The 27,321-nt window shown below is 38.5% G+C and overlaps 1 protein-coding gene across 1 annotated transcript; it reads left to right on the top strand.

The window, feature by feature from the left end:
- Positions 1-1,107: 1,107 nt before the first annotated feature.
- Positions 1,108-23,013, top strand: GARIN2 (golgi associated RAB2 interactor family member 2). Its single transcript, XM_067030659.1, has 8 exons — positions 1,108-1,117; positions 1,571-1,746; positions 4,490-4,689; positions 5,611-6,151; positions 9,018-9,265; positions 16,046-16,074; positions 19,763-19,940; positions 21,904-23,013. Exons 1-7 carry the CDS (start codon positions 1,108-1,110, stop codon positions 19,894-19,896), a joined length of 1,338 nt encoding a protein of 445 aa, XP_066886760.1. The 3' UTR covers positions 19,897-19,940; positions 21,904-23,013.
- Positions 23,014-27,321: the final 4,308 nt, after the last annotated feature.

The following is a 27,321-nucleotide window of genomic DNA, read 5'->3' as shown; positions in this document are numbered from 1 at the left end:
TGCCTCCCTTTGTCCCAGCTAACGGATTTAGGACTAAATTATTCAGGAAGGGAAGAGAATAGGAAGAAGGGGAAGGTACCTTCTGTTGTCTCTGGTTCACCCTCCTTTTCCTTTTTCCCATATGTCCTGACCTATCCTGACCCCTCGCACCCTTGCTGATTCTCACACACATCTTTCCAAGCACTCAGGGCAGGACTGAACTTTAGGCCATGGCATAAGCTCCTCTAGTCAGACTATGAGGTTCTGATTCCTGGTGTGGGGGATTATAAGCTGTGTGACCTTGGGTAAGTTACTTTCCCTCTCCAATCCTCATGGTGTATAAAATGAGCATCTTAAAAATGCTACTTCATAGTGCTTTTAGAATCAAATGAGACAGTGCATGTAAAGCGATTATTGCCTGCCACAAAGCAAGAACTAAATACATTTTGTTGATTATTATTTTCCATCCTCTCTGTTTCAGCTGATTGTTGTTGTTTTATCTTTCTCTTTTTTTTCCTGAATGATCTCTTTTGTCTCATTCTTTTTACATTTTGGCTCCTCTGGACTATTTCACTTTCTCTTGAGTCATTTCACTTTCCCTATGCTCATGTGTAAGATGCGCTGAAGGGGGGCATTGCATTGTCACCATCAGAAGGTCTGATGAGAATTCCCAGAGTCACATGCTCATGGGATAGCAGGCAGCGGTGGTCTCTGTGTCCCAGGCCCTGGCTGGGACAGAGATGGGGCATGTTCACTGCTACCCTCTAGCTTGGCTAGGGGAAGGAAAAAAAGGATCTCTGAGAAAGGACTGAGGTGGAAATAAGCATTCAGGACTCACTGCTTGCCAATTAAGGTTGCTTCCTCTAACTGGCATGGAGTTTGTGAAGAAGGAAGAGTGATCTTTTGAAGGTTTGAACAGAATCACATTCTAGGACCTTTTCCTTTCTTAGAATTCTGTGCATTCTGGTAGATGAAAGGTGAAATCCAATGATGTAGCGCCATTGGTGTCTACTGAAGCAGTTTCTGGAGAGAGAGCCAGAGCGAGAGCAGGAGATGTACAGCTGTCAGTGACTAGATAGATACCCACTGTTCACTAAGCCTCGGTCATGGGTGATTGGTCAGGAAGAGATGGTCTCAGGTTAGTATGGTATAACCTACTTACAGAAAAGGACTTTAGGCCTGTGCATGCTGGGAAGGATAGAGGTACCATTAATTAGGAAGATGGGAAATAATGGTTTGGGGAGGGGGGATGTATGCTGAGAGGCCTCCCCTAACCACCCTAACTAATTTCTGTTGCCAGCCCCACACCCCAGACACTTTTTATCACATGGATCTGATCCAGAATCTTTGTAGCCCTTATCATCCAACATCTTCTTGCTTACTCACTGTTTCCCCAGAGACTGTAACCTGCATGAGGGCAGGCATCTTCTTGGTCTTATTCACATGGATCTCCAGTGCCCATCACAGTCCCTGGAATGTCATAGATGTTGATAAAATTTGTTGAATTAGTGGATAAGTGTGGCAACTTAATTATCATATTAGATTTTCTCTGTCTCTGTTCATTGTATTTCCATTTCTTCAAGTTTCTGAGGTTTATACATAAGCACAATGAAGAAGAATAACAGGAAGTCTACTACGAGGATCGACGAGCAAGATGACATCTGTGTCCCAGACTCCAAGGATCCAGGAGAGCTTCAAAATATGTTGGATGAAGGAGAGTATGCCCCTTTTATATCTCCTCCCATATTAGAGAGCAACTTTATCCAGGTAAATAATAATTGAGCCCTGAATTAAGTTCCAATAACTTTGGTAATTAATTTTCTCAAAGACAACAGAAAAGGTTGGAAAAATTGTTTTAACGTGGAAGGGAACAGTTTGGGGACTTCAAACAACCTAAAATAATTATAATGTAAAAGGAAAATTCATTTCAAATTTTCCCAACAAATTCTTACCTAGAAATTCTGTCCCAGGTCTACTGAAATTTTCATTCTGTCATCATCTCCCCAAAACTACACAAAGAGATTATAGTCATTTGTAGAATATTCTGCCAGAGGAAAGCACTCAGATAACCCCTTAACTTAAGAGACATTTTAAAGGATAATATCTATGACACAACTAGGGATTAAAATGCATTTTGGTTCTTAGTTCTGAAGGTAAAATATAATTGTCAAATTGTGTCAGGGAGAAAAGTTTCCTTCTCCTAAATATGTACTTACATTATGAATGAAACTACACTTCAATGCATTTGAGAGCAGTTCTAACTTTCCTCTAAACATTCAACATTAAATTATTCAGACAGGGGCTTCCCTGGTGGTCCAGTGGTTAAGACTCTGCGCTTCTGCTGCAGCAGGGTGCAGGTTCGATCACTGGTTGGGGAAGTTCCGCACACTGTGAGGTATGGCCAAAGGGGGGGGGGGGAATTCAGACAAAGAAACAGGGAAATGAGTTAAATGGTGTGGGCCATACCCTTAAACTTCATGGAAATGTCACAACCAAGTCTAATGTGAAACACGCCCATTTAAGCAGCTCCTCGGCTGATTCTACAAAGGAGTGACAGGAACAACAACATACACACATTCTCTGCACTGATGGGAGACCTCCTCACTTCCTGACACCATAGGAGGGAGGTGATGCCTCGAAGAACACTAATGTTTAAGTCATTCCCCAGAATGCATGTGATGCCGTGATTTGATGTTCTTTACCTTCTGTGTGCTTCTTTCCTACGAATAATCTTTTTATTTTTCACACTTCTGCACCTTTTTCAAATAACCATTTTCAAGTTCTAATGAACACTGGAAGAGGCAGTCAGCATTCTATAAATCAGACATGGCCCCATGTCTGGATACGTTATTCCCTTTAACACACACAACCTCTTGTGGTCGGTATGTCTTTGGCAGCAAGTTACCAAGGTTCCTGACTCAACTGTGAGCGAAAAAGAACAACAATGATCTCAAGTAGAGTGAAAGAACCACAGGACATCAACTCACTAATGGGAGTCATCAGGGACCCGGGTTGTCTCTTTTTGTTCTGTCACCCTCAAATTCACTCCCTTTGGGATATCACACACAAACAGGACATGACAGCTGCCAGCAACGGAAGGGATGTGTCTCATCTTTGAACTGTCTGTGAGGGCTGAGAACCCTTTCCCAGAGCCTCCAGGAGGCCCCCAGTAGTGTCTCATTGTCCAGGGCCTGCTGAGAGCAATCACTGGCCAGGGGATGGAATGGATCACCATGACCAGTTTAGGTGGATCAGGATTTAGCTCCTCAGCTGGGGCAGCATCCCTGAGGGGTAGATACTGGACAAAACCAGAATTCCATTAATCCGGAAGAATAGGAGCATGGCTTTGGGTAGGTAATCAATAGTGTAGGCTACAATCTCTTTCTAAATATATTTGCTTTTAAGTCATTTTTTTTTTGAAGCAGTTAATGTACAGCTGAGAAACCAAGTGTTTCCCCTCTCTGGCTTCCTTCACATCCCTGTTTACCCACTTTCCAGTCTCGTCCTCTTCCAACTGGCAGAGATTCTCAGCCAGTCTATGTCCCACATTGTTCAGGTCTCAGCTAGAGGTCCCTTCCTCAGGGGAGGATTTTCTGACCCTATGGTGAGGGTGTGCTGGAGCTGGCCGATTGGTAAGTGTTCAGGAAGTTTACAAGTCAGTTGTTAAACACAGCCATCATTAAGAATTAAATTGTATAAACTTATAAATAAAACTATTCAAAACAAAGGCAACAAGTGATTTCCCTGGTGGTCCAGTGGGTGAGACTCTGCACTCCCAATGCAGGGGGCCTGTGTTTGATCCCTGGTCAGGGAACTAGATCCCACATGCGTGCCGCAACTAAGAGTCTGCATGCTGGAACTAAGAAGTCCACATGCTGCGACTAAGAGCCCGCGTGCCGCAACTAAGACCCGGTGCAGCAGAAATAAATAAATAAGTGACTGTTTTTTAAAAGTACCTCCCCCCCAAAAAAGGCAACAAATACTCAAAACTCATCATTCCTATTATATTACTACATTTTACTATTATCTTGAGGTTATGGATACAAGAGTTTGACTTCTGGGAGAATCAATTGGTTGTATGGATTTAACATAAAGAGTATGATATATCATTGTCTGTAAATTGTGTGCTACTCATCTTTTATACCAGTGAAATTGATAATAAACATATGAGTATCTTCCAAGAGACAGTGGTTACACACTTATCAGCACACCACTGCCTTCTTCCTCCCAAGTCAAGTTTTCTGTGATGTGCTCCACAGCACAGCACCCTGTGCTGAGTATACTCAGTAACACTTATAACAACACTTAGTGACATACTTGTTTAATGTTCGCCTTCCCCAGTGGACCCCACAGGTCAGAGACTGTGTCTGTCTGTTCTCTGTGATATCTGTAAGAATTCACATGAACAAAGGCATCTCATTTCTTCTTTATTCCTACACTGCTTGGGTAAACGAGGTTGTCAGGGCCACACACTTTAACAGAAAACTCCTCTTCCTGTTCTCTGCCTCAGGTCAACAGGAGAGGTGAATCCATTTACCTTCATAACCGAGCCAACTGGGTGACTGTAGGCATCTGCTTTTCCAGTCCCACCCTCAAGACCCCCAACGTGATGCTGTTGGCACATCTGACACCGGCCGCCCAGAAAGATTCAGAACCCCCTTTTAAAAGTCTTCTGACATCTCCTTCTCCAGAGAATCTGGTGCTCACCAGGTGAGTTACAAAGGGAAGAGGTTAAAGACATCTCAGAAAACATGCTTTACCCCTGAGGAGCTGAGAATAGAAACACAGATGACAAATGGTCCAAGGGAGCATCTCATTTGTGCTCCCTGCTGCAGATGAGAGAGTCACATCCTTAAAGTCCAGGGAGATAGTTTGACAACCTGGAGGTCAAACAGGCCATTCACTTTTCAAAAATTAAACCTAAGTAACAGGAACTAAAGGCTCATAATAAAATGCCTCTCTAGAACATTCCCCCCACCCTATCCCAACTTCCATCAGAATTAGCTCTGGTCTTGTCTCAAGCCACCAACTTGCTGTAGGACCCACAGCAAATCACTAACTTCTCTCAGTCTCAACCTTGCAGGATTAACTAAATGGGATAACTTCTCCTAAATAAATAATAAATATTTGATATTTTGTTCATTAGAGTCTTAGTATGATTCAGGCAAAATGGCCCTCAGGATCCTGATTACATGTACTAAAAATCAAAGTTTTGACCCTCAAAAGCTAAGAACCAGACCAGGGAACATATGGCCAAAAGAAGGTCCTGCCCCATCCCATGCCTGCCCCTCCCCAGGCCTGTCAGAGAGACACGCCTGTTGTCCTGAGTCTCATGCCACAAACTGCTATAAAAGGAAAGTCCTGGGCTTCCCTGGTGGCGCAGTGGTTGAGAATCCGCCTGCCGATGCAGGAGACACGGGTTCGTGCCCTGGTCCGGGAAGATCCCACATGCCGCGGAGCAACTAAGCCCGTGAGCCATGGCCGCTAGGCCTGCGCATCCGGAGCCTGTGCTCCGCAACGGGAGAGGCCACAACAGTGAGAGGCCCGCATACCGCAAAAAAAAAAAAAAGAAGAAAGTCCTCATGATAGTTTCCAATCAGGCTTCCAGATGATATTTGCATTTGTCTGCAGGTTTCTCCCTCTGCAGTTTGTGACTCTTTCTGTGCATGATGCTGAGAATATGCGCATCAAAGTAAAGCTGGTGAGTGGCCAAGCCTACTACCTACAGCTCTGTGCCCCTGCATGCAAACAAGACACCCTATTCTGTCAGTGGGTGAAACTCATCTCCCTCTTGAATGAGGAGAAAGCCAAGGCTTCCAAAGTGTCGGAAGACTCCAGCCTCTCAGAAATAACAAACAGCAACAGCACAGACATCACAGGGTCAGTGGACATCATGGATATTGCAGCCTTCACAGCTGTACAGACCCCATACCTGTACACATGTTCAGATCCCATCAATGACATAGAAAGCACTGATTTCTCAGAATTCACGGACATCACTGCTGTCACTGATGTCACGGATATTCCAGAAAATGAGGTCACCGAGGCCCCAGATATAAGAATTGTCACAGAAGTCACAGAAGTCACGGACATCTGCAATGTCACAGTGGGCTCAGGGGTCACAGTGGTGTTTGAAAATGATGACATACTCAGGGCCAAGCGGGAGGAAAAGGTATGTGACATGGAAGACTTTCATTCTCTAATAATCACTCTCTTTCACCTTCTTTGGTAAGCTACCTGACATCAATTATCAAAATGCTATGGAACTTACTCTGAGTAACCTAATATTAATAATGAGTTCTGATACCTGAACCCTGGTGTGAAAGAGTTGTAAGATGTTCCCTGAAACAGGCAGTGAACATCCATACCATACAACTTAACCCTGTATCAGAAAGCTATGGTGGGATAGAAGGAACTTTGGTATCAGAGTCAGAAGCCCTGGGTTGGAATTTTGCCCTGCTGCATATTAGTTTCGCCAAGTCACTGAACCTGCATGAGTCTGTTTCCTCATCTCTCAAATGAGGATATTAATATCATGCAAGGGTTATATTAAGGTTTAAATGTACACAAAAGTATGAAGTATACTGAAGGATGGGGTGAAATTTCAATACGAAGTGAAGGTGGAAATAAGAAAATAAAATACCCAAGTGAGCATCTTTAGAAAGGGCCAGAAAGTGGAAAAACACAGAGACACATCTGCGAATAAATCAGTTTGGCTGGAGCATAATATATGTGGATAATATTAGGATATAGGATGGAAAGTTGCTTGCAAACCTTGAATGCCAAAATAAGAAGTATAGACTCAGTCCCTGGGCAAACCTTAGCCACAAAATCTCTGTGTAAGGGAGTGAAGGAGCTGTGCTTTTAAAAGATTAGTCTGATGGAAGGATGGATTGCAGGTAAAGAGATCAGTGTGTAGACTGCTGCTGAGAAACCTTTGTGGGGCCCACAACAGAAAAATGGCAGAGGGCAAAGATGGACATTTCCAGAAGAAGAAAACACTAGCTAATGAATTTAGTGGAAAAGTTTTACCTCACTAGTAATCAAATAAATGCAAACTTGAAAAAAATTTCACCTATAAAACTATTAATTAAAAGAATAAAAATAGTCAGTGTTAGTAAAGGTGGGGTCACCTTGGAATTTGTAAAGATGCATGGTATGGTGAGAATTGGAACAAACTTTCTTGAAATCATTATGAGTCAAGAACCTAGAAATGTTGACACCCTTTGACTCAGTGATTCCATTTTAAAGAATCTTTCTTAAGGAGTTAATCATCAGTAGGAATAAGGATTTAGCTATAAAGATGTTAATCATACCACATCTATACCATGTTTTAAAAAAGGAAATAATGAAAATACAGAGGTAAACTAAACATCCACCACAGACAAATGGCTAAATGAATTTAAATCCACAAAGGTCAGGTGCCATGTTTATCTCATTCAGGAGCAACCACAGTGACTGGCAAGATCATAGTCACTCAGGAAATATTTGTTAAACGAATGACTACTCTGTAGCTGTTAAAATTGTTGGAGAATTTTTCTTTACTTTGAAAAATGTTTATTATGTAAACCTGAGTGAAAAACGAAGTAAAGTATATGATCCTTATTACATAAAAAAATGCATGTAAACACACAGACAATAGGAGGGGGAAAAGTCATATTGTTAATAGTAGTTTATTTCTAGATTGCAAGTTTATAAGCAATTGATGTTTTCTTCTTTATATATTTCTGAATTTTCTGTTTCCTACAATAAAAATAATTTTTAATTAGAAAAATTCAAGTAGCTTTACACAGTGTTTAATAACACGGGGAAATTTTTATAATAAATCACTAAGTGAAAAATGTGGGATATGACCACAAAGCAGACACATTCAAAATAAATAAATGGACAGAAAGATCGGAATGAAATGTGTCATGGTAGTTATTTCTGGCCTGTGGCATCAAGCAAGCAATAATTTTCTTCCTCTAACTTTATATCTCTTAGGATTTTCTAAATATTCTATGATAAATATACATTACTTTCATTGTCAGAAAAAAATGTTTTCACTTTAAAGAAGATTATTGCATTATTTTCAAGGAACAGCCGTAGAGGTGATGGACTACATAATGACAAAGGGAGGAAGAAGGTGCAGATGTGAAGGACATCAGAGAGGCAGAGTCTTTTTTTAAAGATTTATTATTTATTTATTTTAATTTTTGGCTGCATAGGGTCTTAGTTGCGGTATGCGGGATCTTTCGTTGCCAAGCATGGGCTTCTCTCTGGTTGTGGTGCACAGGCTTCAGAGCTCATGGGCTCCATAGTTTGCGGCACGCGGCCTCTCTTGTTGAGGTGCGCAGGTTTAGTTGCCCCGTGGCATGTGGGATCTCAGTTCCCTGACCAGGGATCGAACCCGCGTCCCCTGCATTGGAAGGCAGATTCTTTACCACTGGACCACCAGGGAAGTCCCAGAGAGACAGAGTCCTTAAGACCAGCTGACCTATTGCTCGGAGGCCTGAGAGAGATTCCAAGGAAGGCGGGGAGTGACAGAAGTGGTGTATTAACGGAAACCAGGACATTAGAACGGGAGATATTTTAGGGTACGAAGACCTAAAAGACTTAGGTCTTTTGAAAAACAAACTCTTTAGTATTACTAGGAACCTCCAACTCCTGTCACCTATTAGATGCTCTTAAATCAAGAGCAACATTGGATTGGGGAGCAGGTGTCAAGGCATTTCTAGAAAACCTTCCTTTCCTGCCAATTCAGGGAGAGGAAGTCCTGCAATTGAGTCCTAATTTTCTTGTGTGAGGTGACATTGGTGTACCTGACCACATGAGTTTTAGCACGTGCTGTGTCAGGTCCCCATGCTGCCCTCCTCCAGCGCCCACCTGGGCTCTTCTCAATGGCTGTGCAATACCAAGCCTCACTCCCCTCATCATTGTGCCTGTGCACTTGAGGTCACTTAGTAAATATAGATGAAATGATTACTGCTCCTTAAGTAATCTGCTTCTGTATGATGCTCTTCTGCTCCCTGATTTGCTGCTCCTTGTTATTTTCAAAGGAAAAACTGGAAAATATTCTGAAGGCTCGTTGTCTACGAGATACAAAAGTTAAGAATGAGTTTAGAGAATCCTCAAAACATGTCACCATCTCAAACCTAATGCTGACTTTTGAAGGTGAAAGATGTTTTCAAACTACCTTGACTCCAGAAGAAGGTGAGACAAATAAATCCAAAGAGATGAATGACAGACCCTCTGAAATAAGGACAACAGACTCTAAAAGCACGGCTCTCAAGGCTGAAGAATCCAGGTATGTGAGGCAGGGAAATGCCAACTGATGCTAAGATGTGAAGTATGTAAATAAGTGCATGCTTTCAAGTCCCTGCAACTAGGGCATTGTTCGCTGAAGATTCTCAGACATACATACAATGTAATTGAATGATAACATAATCAACTCAATTATCCACATTTGGTTCAACTTTGTCTAATTTTAATTTTCACACCAACTTCTCACACCATTCAGTTGGCATTCTGGGCTGTCTGCCTGGTGTCAGTGGTGTATGCTGAAGGAAACAACAGAATTACGATGTCCACATTTTGGAGTTAGAAGCTAGAGTAATTACGGGTATTTTTATCTTTACACTTCTCTGTATTTTCTTCTCTACATATCCCTTACCCTTTTCTACATTTCCAATGAATAACTTAATAATCTGAAAAACTATTTTTATAATTGTGATACCCAATTGCAAGATGAATGTGAGAGACACTGTGGTATTATAAAGATAAAAATTAATATGATCATTCTGGAATAACAGCTAATAAGAAACCAGAGAAAAATATAGAGATCTAAATGCTTTATTAGCAAGAATGAAAATGAGGAATGTCATGAATTATGTCTAAGTTCTTTTTAAATATAAAAAGGAACAGGGGAAAACAGGGAAACAAACTTTTTAAAAGTTTGATTCATTTATTCAATAATATTTACTGAGCACCTTCTATGTGCTAGAGACTGGAAATACAGCAGTGAAAACAAGTCATAGAGTGTTTCATTCTAGTGGAGGTTATAGATAATGATCAAATAGAGTATATTATGCCAGCTGGAATGTGCTGCGAGAAGACAACAAGTAACAGAAGGATTTGAGGAGGGAGTAGGGATATTTTATATAAGTGGTCAGGAACTGCTTCTCTGAGGAATGGCAGAGATCTGAAGGAAGGGTGGAGCTCTGAGGGAATAGAGTTCCAAGCTGACTGACTGCTTAACAATTATAAATGGGACATGTTAGGTGGTCAGTAAATGATCATTATTGTCACGATTACTTCATTTCCAACAGCGTGGATAAAAGAAAGTTGGCTATTCTGTCAAAACAAAAACAAAAACAGAAAACAAAATATCTTAATTGACTGAGGGTTAAGTGTTCAAAACTGGCTTTCTTCTTAACCTTCTTTCCCAGCTAAGAAGGGGTCCAGGGAAGGAAAGGAATATGGATGATCCTTAGAGGATTCCTAAGCCTTGAAGTCAGAGTAACTTTTGCTTTTGTTCCTGAGCAGCCACATTTCTCGCAATTCCAGGGCCTCTAGATCCAAGTGCCAATACATTCAACGTGTTGGTGGATCTTGGTTATAATTTCAATACTTTTGGTTGTATGCTTAAGCAAAGCATCATGTCCTATCTAGGGTTTCTATACCAGTGGTTCTTAATGTGTGGCTGGTAAGCAGCATCACCTGGAAGCCAGTTAATTATGTAAATTCTCAGGCCCACCACACCCTGCTGAATCATATACTCTGGGATGGTCTCAGAATTTTGTGTTGTAATAGGCCTCCCAGTGGTTCAAATGTACAAACAGGTTTGAGAACTGTTTCCTTATGAGAAGCCAGTCCTAGGTACAAAGTAAGGCTGAGCAAGGCTTGTGAGGGCTTCTCCTGAGGCCCCAGAGCCAAAATGAAGATTCCCCTTCATAGCCATAGGAAGAACAATCAGCTCAAACTCAAGGGAGGCTTCTTCAGAAATTTTTCCTATATGACCAAGAGCTTTGAAGCTTGGATTAAAAAATATATTAAAAATCAATCCATGTAGATAACTAATGAGAACCTGTTGTATAGCACAGGGAGCTCTACTCAATGCTCTGTGGTGGACCTAAATGGGAAGGAAATCCAAAAAAGAGGGGATATATGTATACATATAGCTGATTCACTTTGCTGTACAGCAGAAACTAACACAACATTGTAAATAAACTATACCCCAATAAAAAAAAAATCAAATCATGTCTTTTTCTTTTCTGATTGCAATAGCTAGGACTTCCAAAACTATGTTGAATAAAAGTGGTGAGAGTGGACATCCTTGTCTTATTCCTGATCTTAGAGGAAATGCTTTCAGTTTTTCACCATTGACATGATATTAGCTGTGGGTTTGTCATACATGGCCTTTATTATGTTGAGGTAGGTTCCTTCTATGCCCACTTTCTGGAGAGTTTCTATCATAAATGGGTGTTGAATTTTGTCAAAAGCTTTTTCTGCATCTATTGAGATGATCATATGGCTTATATTCTTCAATTCTTTGATGTGGTGTATCACACTGATTGATCTGCAAATATTGAAAAATCCTTGCACCCCTGGGATAAATCCCACTTGATCATGGTGTATGACCCTTTTTGTTTGGTTTTTTTTTTTTTTTTTTTTTTTTTGTGGTACGCAGGCCTCTCACTGTTGTGGCCTCTCCCGTTGCGGAGTACAGGCTCTGGACGCGCAGGCCCAGCGGCCATGGCTCACGGGCCCAGCCGCTCCGTAGCATGTGGGATCTTCCCGGACCGGGGCACGAACCCGTGTCCCCTGCATCGGCAGGCGGATTCTCAACCACTGCGCCACCAGGGAAGCCCTGATCCTTTTAATGTATTGCTGGATTTGGTTAGCTGGTATTTTGTTGAGGATATTTTCATCTAAGTTCATCAGTGATATTGGCCTGTAATTTTCTTTTTTTGTGGTATCTTTGTCTGGTTTTGGTATCAGGGTGATGGTGGCCACATAGACTGAGTTTGCAGGTGTTCCTTCCTCTGCAATTTTTTGGAATAGCTTCAGAGGATAGGTGTTAACTCTTCTCTAAATGTTTGATAGAATTCAGCTGTGAAGCCATCTGGTCCTGGACTTTTGCTTGTTGGGAGTTTTTAAATCACAGATTCAATTTCAATACTTGTGTTTGGTCTGTTCATATTTTCTATTTCTTCCTGGTTCAGTCTTGGGAGATTGTACCTCTCTAAGAATCTGTCCATTTCTTCTAGGTAGTCCATTTTGGGGGCATATAGTTGCTTGTAGTAGTCTCTTATGATCCTTTGTATTTCTGTGGTGTCATCTGTAACTTCTTCTTTTTCATTTCTAATTTTATTGATTTGAGCCCTCTCCCTTTTTTTCTGGATGAGCCTGGCTAAAGGTTTATCAATTTTGTTTATCTTTTCAAAGAACCAGCTTTTAGTTCATTGATCTTTTCTATTGTTTTCTTCATCTCTATTTCATTTGTTTCTGCTCTGATCTTTGATTTCTTTCCTTCTACTAACTTTGGATTTTGTTTGTTCTTGCTCTAGTTGCTTTAGATGTAAAGTTAGGTTGTTTATTTGAGATTTTTCTTGTTTCCTGAAGTAAGATTGTATTTTTTTTTTTTTTTTTACTTTCACTGGTTTGTTTATTTTTTATCCAACTTCTCATGCTAGAATATAGGTTTCTTTTCTTTTTTTTTTTTTTAACATCTTTATTTGAGTATAACTGTTTTACAATAGTGTGTTAGTTTCTCTTTTACAACAAAGTGAATCAGTTATACATATACATGTGTTCCCATAACTCTTCCCTCTTGTAAGATTGTATTGATATAAACTTCTCTCTTGGAACTGCATTTGCTGCATCCAATAGGTTTTGGATCGTCGTATTTTCATTTTCATTTGTTTTTAGGTTTTTTTTTTTTTAATTTCTTCAGTGATCCATTGGTTATTTAGTAGCATATTGTTTAGCCTCCATGTATTTGTGGGGTTTTGCAGTTTTTTTCTTGTAGTTGATTTCTTAACCTCATAGCATTGTAGTAGGAAAAGATGCTTGATATGATTTCAATTTTCTTAAGTTCACTGAGGCTTGTTTTGTGGCCCATCATGTGATCTATCCTGGAGAATGTTCCATATGCACTTAGAAAGAATGTGTATTCTGCTGCTTTCAGATGGAATGCTTTTATTTATTTATTTATTTTCCGGATGGAAGAGACTTTCCTGCTTCAGATTGAGGGTGGAGAAGTAGCTGAAACAGAGAAATTTCCCTCAGAACACTGATCTATTATTTCTTGATGTAACCACTGAGTTCTTTCAGTGGAACTAAATAATGCCCAGGAGGACTACTGGAAGTCTGATGTGTTAGAGGAGAAAGAAGGAAGGGAGATTGAAAAAGTAATTAATCATCTGTCGCAAGTAGTGAGAGAAAAACAAAGAATGTAAGAGGCAAAGGTATAGAAGCAGGTGCCACTCAATAGAAAATATATATTTTGCTGTGTATGAGCAAGACTTTCATAGAAAAGCATAAGATTTCTAAAAAACAAATGAGATAAAAATGAATCCATCCAATCTAGCAATTTGTCCTAAATAATAATTAATCAGGTCTGATCATTCTGACACCTTCCTTCTGCTTTATTTCATTCGTCTCAAATTCTGTCCTACCCTTGTCTAAGGCTTCAGAAACACACGATTCAAAATCTAACAAGGTTAACTGTTTAAATCATTTCAACTTCTTTCCTTGCCCTTTTGCAAATAATAGACGCCCTGAAGCACTGGATTAAATTTTAATGCCTTTAAAAAAAATAATTAGTAAACTTTTTTTAAGTACAGTTTTAGATTTATGGAATAATTGAGCAGATAGTACATATGGCCCCATATACCCACCCCACTGCCACCTCCTCACCCTCCTCTCATCCTCAGTTTCCCCTATTATTAACACCTGCATTAGTGTGGTACATTTGTTACAATTAATGAACAATATTGATACATTATTATTAACTATAGTCCCTAGTTTAAGGTTCATTCTCTGTGTTGCACAGTTTTGTGGGTTTTGACACATGCATACTGACACATATCCACATAAAGAACAGTCTCTCTACCCTAACAATCCTCTGAGCATTAGATAAGCTCTTAGCAGTTTTCTTAAATATTAAAAATTGTAGAGAGAACTTAAGTTTTTAGGTTGAAAAATGATCTGCAGGTGCAAAATTTTGTTAGTCTCACTCTTATGATCACTATTAGAAATGATGAGAAAATGAATGCCTATATAAATAGCAGAAATCTTAGAATTTTAAAGATTGAAAAGGATCTTGGTTAGCAAATCCCAAACTCTTCCAGGCCCTGCCCTTCAGTCTCTCAGCTTCCTGTGTGATCTATCTGCTGACCCTACTGTAGAGAAAGAAAGAAATAGATAAAAACAAAGCAAAAAACAAATTTTGGTTCTAACTAATCCTCTTAAGTCCAATTTAATCAAGCATAAATTATATTTTATTGCCTATTTACATCAGGAACTTAATTACTAGCTAGAGCTTAATTTGAGAATGTTCATTATAAATGAAAGATGTGATAAGATCAAAGAACAGAATGGGATTCACTGATGCTTAATCCTGGGACAACTGCAGGATTAAGTCAGGACACTGTGAGAGTGATAAATAAATTCTAGAATTTATTCATTTTTCTTCTCCAAGACCATGGATTTCAGTGACACTTTCTAATTGTATACTTTGGAACAATGGGAAAAAAAAATTAAACAATGACGTCGTTGAATATTTTGCCCTCAGATTCATTGGTCTTTAAAATGTAAATTGAGCAACTTAAATCTAGATGAGTGAAAGACGCTGGAGACTTGTATAATGTCATTTTAGGTGCTTTAGAAGTGAAGGATTTACTTTACAAAGCATTTATATTCCTTCTCATACCTTGGCAATAGTGCTACTGTGACTCTTCCCTTTGTTTTAAAGAGGATAATAGCAGGCTTTATTTTAATTTGCACCTATTTTTTTTTAAGTACACTTTCTTGATATTTCTCAGTCTCATGAAAACTTTTATCATTAAACTCAACCTTATTTAAATCACCAGACCTACTTGGTAAATGAGTAGTTGTTTGCAAACTTCTCAGAAAATTACTAATTTAACCTTAAGATCCATTGTAGAGCCTGAACTGCATGGATTTGCCAGACCTCTTAAATGGATCAGAATTATGTCTTTGCACATTTATCTGGGAAGATATTATCTAAGGATAATTATTCTTCCCAAACCCTTTTACTCAAACAGCAATACTTCCAAAAGAGTCACTGAAATGTAGCCAAGGAACAAAAATTTGGTGAAAATTAACTGACAAGTTTATATTTTAGCATGTCAATGAGGTTATGAAAATAAGTATTTTTTGATATTAATTTTAAAAATCAGGCATGCAGAAAACAAACTTCTTTATCCAAAGACATCTCTGAAAGTGAAATAGCCTGAAAAGTTGACAGCTAGTCTCCTATTTTATCCACTGAACCATAAGAAGTGTATTGACTTGGACAAATACTTGGGTATGTTATTCACCTACAAGATTCCCAACATGGCCATAGAGATTGTGATGAAGAGCTAGCAGAGTAGGCACTGTAACCCCAGTCACCCATCCATTCCAGAATGTACCCCACGTGTCTATGAGAGCCTATATTCCCAACACAGCTGACTCTGTTTACGGAAGCCCCAGAGCAGCAGCAGTTAGCTTCTTTGAGTCTCAACCTCAAATGAATTTTCAGGGGCTCGAGAGGTAGCAGGATAGGGATGGTCACAGCCTCACTGAGTGACAGGTGATAGTTACAATAAAAATAGGTTATATGTAATTACATACAACTCACTTTTATAGCTTTTACATGTTGGATAGCTTACATGTTACAAAAATTTAGGTAATTTTACTCTAAGATGTATTATAATGAATAATACCCTTGGCTTGCTAAATATGTTTCATTACTACCTACAAAGTACTTAGAGAATGATTATCTCATACCTAGTAATTCTTTTCTAAGTATTTGTGGTTATACTGGCAAAACTTTGAAATGTGCTATTTATTTTTACAGGAGGAGGAGAACTGATTCAGACACTTCAGGTATGAAACAAATTCCACTACATTTCTTTGTGATCCCTGGTATCAAGCAGTCACCTCTGGGTCCTAGAACAGAGTAGTTAAGAACAAAGGAATCCAGCTAGATGTTTTGATGCATTCCCTTTCCTGCCTTTGCTCCATTGTGAGAGTCCTATCCTGCAGAAACTGCCTCAAAGACTATTCATGCTATCTTTCAAGTCGTAGGCATCACTTTGCTTTTTTCTGTGCTGATAGAGTTCCCTAGTTCCCTGAATGTCTAACTCACTGGGCGTGAACCACTCCCAAGGTAGCTCTGCGGGCAGAGCCTGAACATGATACGGCCTTATTCCTGCTGATTTGGAAGGGAATTGATCCACAACTCAATTTCTTGGTAAATCTAAAAACACCTAGCCCCTCTTTTCTTCCTGCTTATGTCTTTGGGTTCTGCTTCGCTGTCAGGTGATACCATTTAATGTTTTTTTCTGGCAGTTTTTTCCTTACATATTTCCATGTCTCGGGATCTTTAACTTGTAACAAGTGTTTGAAGTAGAGGCTGTCGTGTAAGCACCGGTGGAGATTTCTCCCCTTACTTGCTGCTGACCCACTTCTAAGTTACTGTCTAACTTCTGGGGGGTAGAATAGGCCTCAGCTCCAGTCATGCACATAAAAGAACATCATGGAAGGAACACAGAAGCACACTTCACTGCATGTAAATGGAGAGGAAAAGAATACCAAAAACACTCGAAGACATTTTTAGTCATTTTTGCAAGAGTCCTACCAAAAAAAAAAAACAAAAAAAAGCAAATGATTGGTGGGGAGGGCTCAATGGGTAAAGGTGATCAGTGTATGGTGACAGAAGGAAAATAAATTTTTGGTGGGGAGCACATTGTAAGATATACAAAAGTAGAAATCTAAAGTTGTACACATGAAATTCATATAATGTTATAAATAAATATTAGCTCAATAAAATTTTTAAAAAGCAACTGATTATAGGAAAGCTATTTATACAAGCAGGATTTGTCTTTGGGCCTTCCCACTGGAGTTTAGTGTCCTAAATACCAAGTGAACTTCACTGTAATGTGGTTTTACCTATATTCCAATCTACAGTATTAAACCTGAAAACAATGTAGGAAAATGCTATCATAGTTTATAAGAAAAATACAAAATTTTCTTCTCAATATATAGAATTTTCATCAATTTCTATCCCAAATTTTATTTCAAAAAGAAATCAAATCTGTAAAAATTCCAGAGATATCCTACACAGGCAAACATTTTCCCCTTATTTTCTAAAGACAAGGATAAATCTAGCAACAGCCTTACCACTAATACATAATTAGTACAGGAGCATATAATTAGTACATTCTTTGTACATTCTGAAGCACTCCTTATTTTAGCCATGGAAATTTGAAATTAATGTAGGACATTGATACTTTTGTTTTCATCTTATATGTGACTGATTCTTTTACCTGTCTTCTGGCACAAACTCAATTTTGTTCAACTGAACAAGCGTTCATTGCCTATCTATTATATATGAGGCACTGTGACAGGCTCTGGGAGAGATTAAAAATAAATAATGGGACCTATTACCTGGCCTCAAGACATGTGCACAAATAACAGAAATAGGAATGTTATAGGCCCTATATTAGAAAAGTGGAGAACTTAGTTTTAGCTCAAGAGAGAATATCATGAAAGATTCTATGAAGGAGGCAGTCTTTGAGTTAGGAAAGGGGAAACAAGAATATCCTGGATATAAGGAACAGTGTGGGCAAAATCAAAGGGATGAGACAGTGCTGGGCATGTTTAATTTAGGAGTAGTGAGAGAGGCAGCTGGAAAGCAACACAGGAGCCAGGTCATGGGGGTTTTAATCCACACTAAGGAGTTTGGAAAGTACTACTTGGTAGGTAAGGAGGAGTCACAGAAAGCCAAGGAAATGACAAAATTAGCATTACATTTTAGGATGAATAAATACTCTGACTGCAGTCTCTAAGAGAAGCTGGAAGAGGCTAGAGGCAGAATGTCATAATAATAATCTCGGTGAAGGGTACCAAAGTCTTGGCCAGGCAAGAAGCAATGAGATGAGAACAAGGACATGAACACACAGTCAACAAGCTTTAATGACTAACTACCTGTGTGGACATGAGAAAAAAAGGACTGAGGAGGACAGAGTTTGGGAGGCAACATGACTAGGAGGTAGTGAGTCCACGAAGCAAGCTGGGAAAAGGAAGAAAATCTGGAAGGAAAAGGTGAAGAAATCAGCTATGAAACACTGAACTTAGAATCAAAAGCCCTAGGTTTGAGTTCTAACTGCACTTCCTCTGTTTCATGAATGCATCATTTAATCTCTCGGGGCCTCTGTTTCCTCAGCTATCAAAAGTGTGTGCATATGGGTGGGGGAATGAGGAGGGCATGACTGGCTGTCTCAAGGCCCTTTCTGCTGCTATGATTTTCTTAGCTCATATTTGTGGTTCTGGTGGCCCATCTATGTAAATTTACCAGGCAGCTTGAAATGGGGCTCTGGAAATCAGGAGCTGAGGAAAGATACAGCAAACGTGCAGCAAAATTCCACTCTTGAGCTTGTTAAATCATGAAGAAGGTACAATATACACATTTGGCATGCAGTTTTCACAAAGTATTAATTATTTTCCCTGTTTGTTTTCTTTCATGTACTTTCTCATTCTTCCCACTTTTCTTTCCTATATCCTCTCACTTTTCCTACTTAGGATTGTACAGTTTTTCAATTTTCCCTCTGATTAGCATTTCTTTCCCCCTTATCACACTCCTCTGAATCACTTCTTTTTTCCCCTTTCACACTCAACACTCTTCACCCCAAGAAAAGCAAAGATTAGTAGAATTTTAATCCCATGTCCCATTGAATTTAGACTGCATGTAGGCAGAAAGTGAGTTTGTAAATGTGATTTCTATTCTAGGCAGGAGCCAGGATAATAACTGCTCCCACGGCAGTAAAACAAATCACTGTTTTTATTAACCCCATCAGATTTACATTCACACAACTCCTGGGCAGGGCTAGTTGGGGACCATGGTCTACAATTCATCTCTCCAACCTCTCAGCAGTTTGAAAGAATGACACTTTTTCTCCTTTTTGAGTAAGGTTTTGGGTAAAGTAGCACTGCAAATGTACTGTTTTTATGAAAAGCCTACAAGGCCAGGCCCAGGCTAAACCCATCTTCTCTGGATCTGGGTCCATCTTTCTCCTTTATTGACTTTCAATTTCTTACCTTTCTAAGCTTTATTCTCCTTAACTTTGCTGATTTCTTTACAGTGAGCCCAAAAAATAGGCTTATCTATGATCCCGTGGTATTTCTCCAAGATGGAAAGAAATGAGACAAAGGACAGAGATTCAAGAAATAAGAGAGAGGGAAATCATTTAAGAAATACTGGGAGTGTCCTCCCCTCCCCCACCCATCTTTCTTTTCCACTTTCCTCTTAACTACCGCAAATCAAACCCTTGGAATCCTAAGCAGCCAGGTTCATTCTTTGTTTATGAAACAAGGGCTAAAAAGAGAAAGAGTGGGGGAAACTGTGAAATTTAACAGTGGGCTCCATCGAAAAGAATAAAGACATTTTTGATGAGGAGGTTGGAACATCATTTGAATTTAAGATTCAAATTTAAGTTCTCTCTCCTTCTGTGACTTTTTTCTCTCCTGTTTTTGGCTTTTTTCTTTCCTCCTCACTTCCTCTCTCTCTCTCTAGTGATCTCTCTTCCACTTTGCCCCACTATTTTCTGGCTCTCTCCTCTCCTGTCAAATCCTCTTCTAATTTCCTCAATCATGTGCCTCATCTGTCCTCCTTTTCTCAGGGGAATGCATGTGAGGAAAGGAAAGTAAAACAAGAAAAGGTCAATGGAAAAAACAAGTAAGACAACCTAAAGGTAATTTTTACAATTATAAGTCTATAGATATAAATGACAGACATGACTTTTTCACAAAAAGCTATCAATAAACTGAATCTTTTAACATTGAATCTTATTACTTCTATTGTAGTAACAATAGAGGTGGAATGGAATATTGAGATATTGTTGTGGTTTCTGCTCTAGAATCCACCAGGGGTCAAAATGTAACATCAGCACAGGGCAAGAAGGCGCACCAGGTGAGGCACTGGCAGGGAATTACTTGCTACTGCTTTTACAGTGCTTCCTTTCATTCTCGTTGCTACCTTCCTCTTTGCTCCCTTATCATACTCTTTCCCAGCCTGCTTTCTCAGATTAGCCAACACAGCCAAAGCCTCTTACTCATACCAAAATTATACAAATATTCAGAGTCCCTGCAGGGCTGCCATGTACAATTGTGCAGATTGTACACTGCACAGAGTTGGGGGTCCCATTCACATTGTAGTCTCTGTGCAATGAATAACTTGCACAGCTGTATGTGGTAGCATACAGTATTCTAAATTTCTTTGAGAAACTAGCTTTACAGTGAGTTACTTATGAATGAAACTTCTCTCGGTTGCCTCTCCCGATATAGCTAATGCTGTGTGTGTGTGTGTGTGTGTGTGTGTGTTTGTGTGTGTGAGAGAGAGAGACTGTGCATGTGTGTGTGTGTGCATATGCACACACATGCGTTTAAGGCTGAATTCACACAATTGAAGGGAAGTTTGGTGAAACGGGGGTGGCTTCAGCAGGAAGCACATGCCCATCTTATCAGGGCTCTGATGATGGAATTGAGGTGCCTGCCCTCTTTTCTGCCTTTCCGTCACTGCCACCAAAGTCAGTTTAGCATTTGAGCACTGAGTTTATTAACAGGGCCCCACCCGGATGCACACCATGGGCCAGAGATAATGAACCAGAGAAAACAATGTGGCCAAAAAATAACAAATGTTCACACACCATAATCCCTGGGCCTTCACATACTCTCCTTAGTCTGTGCTGTTCTTTTGTCACTTCTTTTCTTAATGGTGTATTAAGAGCATACACTATTAAGTATGCTCTTAACAGTGTTCTATGGTGGTGGACAGTGAAGGGATGGCACTCAGGGTGATATGTTGATTCCTACACCCACCTAGGGAGAGTCCCAAGCCCAGCTATTTCTCAATATATTATAGCATTTAGAGAGAGAAGTTCCTTTAAAAAACTAACCCAATATTCTACAGTGATTTCATCCTTTGATATATTCTATAACATGAAATTTCAAATATTGTGGTCTCATTAAGAGAGATCTGCAAATGCAAAGAAGGGCAAAAATGATGATATACATAACATATTTAAATCTTGACTTCAGAAATTAAATAAGTGGCTCCCAAATATTTAAATTGTGAATCGCTAATATATGGGAAAAGGTAGATGATTTTTTTATATGGTGAAAAAAGTTTGCTACTAATAAAGACTTCGTATTATTACAACTGAAATAATGTAAAAGTTACTTGGCCCCTTATTTACAATGAGCGTAAATTATGTGTATGTAAATCTCACGTATATGACTTATTTCAGGACTCAGTTTAGCACAGATCAAGAATTTGCAAATAATTCAATGACAATATCTATAAGTCTTAAAGAATAAAGGCCCATAATTTTAATCTTGACTTTTTGATTTATTAGATTATTACATGGTAGAAATAACTTTTAAAAACAAAAATTTTAAGAAATTAAGAAGTTCCTTTAATATTGCATCAACTTCTAGATTTAAAAAATGAGATCTTACCTGTCCAAAGGATATTTATTGTTATATTAAGAAGAAATGCTATATTGTATTATAAATGTAATTTTACTTATTTCAATCACTTATTTTACTCATGTTTAGTTATTTTAAGTTTTATACTTAACAGTAATAACTTTAAAAGATTCTGTATTTCAGACTTTTGAATTAATTGAACTGACTCCATCTTTTTTTCTTTGCCAGATAAATACAAACTACTAAACTAAAAAACAAGCACAGCTCAGGAAATAACAATCGAAGGAAGGGAAAACAAAGCAGTGTCTTCCATGTGGCAGAAATAAAGCCTACTACTAACCATTAAGCATTTAATCCATGTCAATCTAATTTCTTAAATTTTAATTATTGTAATTGTGGATACTGATTTTAAAGTAAGTAGAGAACTATACAAACTATAAGATTTTTAATTCATAAACTCACTTTTATCTGTAGAGCTTCTTTTCTTTGGGGGTTGTTGGATAAATATGTTATTCTCTTTGGTTTTACTTTTTCTCATTTGGACATTAGCCCACCACTGTGTTGTTTCTAACATTGGGCACTCTGGGGTCCTTGAAGGTGGGACCATGTTCTTTCCATCTTTGTGTTCCAGTGAGCAGCTGGCCTAAGAGGCGATACTTAGGGAATCAATGAATGCCATTTTCTAACAGTTTTATTTAAACTCTCTACTCTTTTAAAAATAAAAAAGAAAGTACAGACAGTCTCCATCCAAAGGATCATTTGGATTTTTAAAAGCTACCACTTACTCATTTTCAAAAAGCTGCCAGTCATTCTACAATGTGCTTTGCATGCATTCTCAACCTTCACTTTGATCTGAGGGGTATGATTACTTTCCTGTTTTAGAGACAGATGGTGATAGTGAAGCTTAGAGAGATTAAGTTACCTGTTCAAAATCATACAGCTAAAAAATATATATTTTTTTCAAATTTCACACAAATAGTACGGTTATTTCTACAATGACCTGAGTTGCAATAACGAATATGTCTCACCTCCATCTTCCTTTTCCTGTCCCACAGACAGCTGTCTAGAACTACGTGGTCCAATATGGTAGCAACTCGTATGTATGGCTCTATTGAGCACTTGAAATGTGACTAGTGCAACTGAGAAAGTGAATTTTAAATATCTTTTAATTTTAATTAAATTTAAATGTAAGAAAACTGAAGCAGTGTAGAATTTTTCTTCATTAAACATAAATATTGTTTCGGTAAGGCTACATTTTTTCACTTCAACTGTTGAAAATTTAGCATCTGTACTGTGATAAAGTGTAACGTACACATCAAATTTTTAAGTCTTAGTATGAAAAAAAGAATGTAAAATATCTCAATAATTATTATATTGATTGTGTTTAAATTATAATATTTTAGCTGTATTGGGTTAAAAATTTATAAATTAATGTCATCTGTTCCTTTTTACTACTAAATAGCATGTCACAAAATTATGTATGTGGCTCACATTAGATTTCTATTAATGTTGCTGTAGAGGAAAATCCTCTACTCATCCCCCTTGGCCCACAGCCTGGGGGATTCTTCCTTCTTTTTTCCTTGCTGTTCCAAAGATGCAAGGGATTTCTTTCCCACTTCTACAATCAGAAATAAAATAGGGGGCAACCAAGATAAGATTACTATTGGGGTCATTTTTAAGTTATGAATATATATAAACTAACAGTTTCTAATTTGGAGATGGCTGTCTCATTACAGGAAATGCTTCCTTGAGAGTGATTATCTGGAGCAAATTGATTCTGCAGGGAAGTCACAACTAAGACTGAGTACTACTACCTAGTAACAGAGTCCTTCAAAAGGCAGTACCAGACCACACCAACTGTAGGTGACTATGTGGAACAACTAGATCTTTCATACACCGTGGCCCCTGTACAACCACTTTGGAAAACAGGAAATGTCTTACAAAGTTAAGCTATTCTTTTTTTAAAAAATTTATTTATTTTTGGCTTAGTTGGGTCTCAGTTGCAGTGCGTGGGCTCTTCGTCACAGCGCACAGGTTTCTCTTTAGTTGCAGCACACGTGCTTAGTTGCCCCGCGGCATGTGAAATCTTAGTTCCCCAACCAGGGATCGAACCCGCGTCCCCCGCATTGGAAGGCAGATTCTTAACCACTGGACCACCAGGGAAGTCCCAAGACATTCGTATCATATGACCAAACAATCCTACTCCAGGTATTTACTCAAGAAAAATAAAAACATGTTCACAACAAGACATATGTTCAAAACAAGACTTATACACAAACTCCCATAGGAGTTTTATTCATAATAACCAAAATCTGAAAACAACCCAAATACCCACCAACAGAGAAACAGTTCAACAAACTGTGGTATTGTGTATTCATACAGTGATATTAAATAACAACAAAAAGAGAGTCAACAACAACAACAATGAAGTCAGATACAAAAAGAATACCTACTATATGATTCCATTTATATGAACATTGAGAAGGTAAAACCAATTTATAAAGACAAATTAGATCAGTGGTTGCATGGGATCAGGGTGGGCTGGAAGGTATTGACTGCAAGGTGGTAAAGGATACTTTAAGGATACTTTAAAGGAAAGTTCTATATCTTGACTGGGGTGGTAGTACACTGGTGTATGCATTTATCTAACTTAACACTTTAAAGTGGGTGCATTTTATTGAATATAAATTATACCTCAATAAAACAATTTTTTTAAGGCAGTACCATATTTTTATAGAAAAAAAGAAACTCAAGGAAGTTCAGCCTGAAGTTGCAAATTAGGTTTAAACATACACACACACACAAACTTGCTTGCTCTTAATAATGTACTGAATTTTTTTCTTAAAAATAGGTTTTTGGGCAAAGAAAATTCATAAATATTCCATAATTGGGTTGTTTCAACTTTCTGCAATATTCATTATTCTTTGTTATATAACATGTAAGACAGGTTTATAACATTTACCTAAGCTTTTAGAATTTCGTACCAGTACTCCTTTATATTATTTTCCATATCATCCTGCTGTAAAAATAGTTCATGGGATAGCACATTGATTCCTTAGTACAGCACTGTCCAGTAGAATTTCTGTGATTATGAAAAGCTCAATATCTGTGCTATCCAATATGATCAGCATAGCCTTAGAACACAATTCTTAAGACAATGCCTATTATAAGGAAAAATATGTTCATGATTCATTCTACTTTAAAACAAAAATATTTTAGACTATACTTTGGAAATCTTTCAATAAAATGAGGGTGATATTCCTTGTGGATGGATAAATAAGTGTTACCTATAAATACTGGATATTAATCTTGAGCATAACTGGCTCTCAACTGTCAATGGTCTGTTAATGTCAATATTTAAGGAAAATTCAGCTAAAGACCAATAAGCTAATTATTAATACATGGCCGATGCAAGTGAGTGCAGTGTTACCTTTCTAGGAAGCAGATGATCTCCATGATTTAGACATAAAGTCAGTCCTTGAATGTATAATATTTGTTAGAAGAGCCTTTAGATATAAACAAGCTGAGACATCAGAAGTGCACATTTGTCCTCTGTCACTGCTACTGCTACAAGACTCCAAGCCACAGAGACAGCTCTTACCCTCCCTGCTACTGGCACCACTGCATGAGACCAGGACAAAGTAGGGGTGTCCCAGATTTTCTGGCTAGAGAACTAGCATGAGTACTACAGGAAGCAATCAATTCCCACAGTAATAAGTTTTAACTTGGAACACATTTTCTGATGCATTGGTGAAGTTCTGTGGGAGCAATATTATGGATCAAATAAGGTGTTTCGGTTTGGGAACTGATATAAAAACCTCACCATCATAACTTGTCTGTTATTTGAGAGATCCTTGTATCTTTAAATATATCAAGCAGATCTAGATTTTGCAGGGCAGAAAGTCTCTGTGGCTCACTGAACATGTAAATAAATCCTTCTTACTAGGGGAAAAGCAGCATGACTTCTGAAAGGGAGACTCATGCCACAGGAATCTATCAAAGTTGACTAGAGCTAAGTCTGTGTGAAAACAAGGGCAACTTTATAGAATTTTAGAGTATGAATTTATTTGAACTGTTCACACCTTTTGACAAAGTGCCATATCAAAAGTGTTTTGCTATGTGTGGAAAGCAACCCTGCTGTGGGAGTATGACATTTCCTATGCTCATAAGAAAGGAAATAAGGATCTTCTGCAAGAACTGGAGTAGGTCGTGGGTGGGTTTGGGAGAGAGGCAGGTAATACACCTATTGTTAGAGGGAATGTGGACATAGACAATAGACTGTAATAATGCTTTGAACATTATTTGATTTTATCTACCTGATCCTCATGGTCATAGCTCAGAGGAGAGTAAAAAGCTCAAAGCTCACAGAAAAAATATTCCTCAGTCCTAAATATGTTCACATGTAATTTATTGATGCCTAAAGTACTTATAAAATGTTAGATTACCTGGTGGTTTTAAAAATATGTCCACAGATGCTTGGTACTCCTCCCTTCAAGGGTTGGAATCTGTTGCCTTTACCTTGGGTGTGGGCTGGATTTAGAGGCTTGCTTCAGGAGTATAAAGTAGCAGTGATGGAGTGTGGTTTTGGAGGCTAGGTCATAAAAAGGCCCTGCAGTTTCCATCTTGGTTGTTTCTCCCTTGGATTGCTTATTCTGGGAGAAGTCAGCTGTCATATCTTAAGGAAAGGTCCACATGGCAAGAAACTAAGGCCCCTAGCTAACAGCTATGTGAAGAAAATTCCTGGAAGCACTTCCTCCAGTCCTAGTCATGCCTTCAGATGACTGCAGGCCCAGCTGACATCTTAACTGTAACCTTAGGAGAGACCTTGAGCTAGAGCCACCCAGCTGAACTAAGCTCCCAGCTGAACTAAGCTCCTGGTCTCCTAACCCTCAGAAACAGATTATATTTGCAGTAATTTTGCATCACAAAATCTCAGTCTTAATTCTACTATTAGAAGAGCTTGTCTTTCTGGGTATATTTTCTACAAAAACTTCTAGATGTTTTGTGAAATATGTTAACATGTTTTGGACACCCTTTGAAAGAGTTCAATTTTCTCATTAAAGCTAATAATTCAAATGTAAGAGAAAAAATAACATAGCATAAAGCAAAGGTAACTATTAATCTTCTAATGCTTTACAAGGGGTCAGCTCTTTTCACTGCTAATCATAATTGTGCTAAAAGATAGTTTTCAAGGAATAATTGTTAAACTGTGATTTTGAATAATGTCTTTGACTTCTAGGTTATCAGATGAGAAGAAACAGGAAACTCTCAGAGTTTCTACATACTTTCAAGAGCCTTTAAACATGTAGTTTATGTAATAGATGTTTACAAATTATATATTTTTTTAAGTTAGGAAAAAAAACCCCAATAGTTAGTTCATACATTTAACCATGATCCTAGGTATATTCATTTCCTATTCTAGACTTCAAAGAAAAAAAAGTCAGTGCATGTTTATTCTTGTTGCCAAACTGTTCTCAGCTCTTCTGTGCCCTGAACCGAGATTACAAGGCTTGGGGTACTCCTGTTTGCTACTCTACCTGCTAGCATTTGATTCAAGTGTTATCCAGGTGCTATGAGGCCTGAAAGCTTTCAGTCTAAGTACTTGGTTAGTCAGGCCCTGGCACCAGCTTCAACTATTTACTTTTA

This window comes from Kogia breviceps, chromosome 3 (assembly GCF_026419965.1).
Source record: "Kogia breviceps isolate mKogBre1 chromosome 3, mKogBre1 haplotype 1, whole genome shotgun sequence".
In the NCBI taxonomy this organism is placed as follows: Eukaryota; Metazoa; Chordata; class Mammalia; order Artiodactyla; family Physeteridae; genus Kogia; species Kogia breviceps.
The sequence above is the reverse complement of the archived record's forward strand: the minus strand, read 5'-3'. Positions and strand labels throughout refer to the sequence as shown.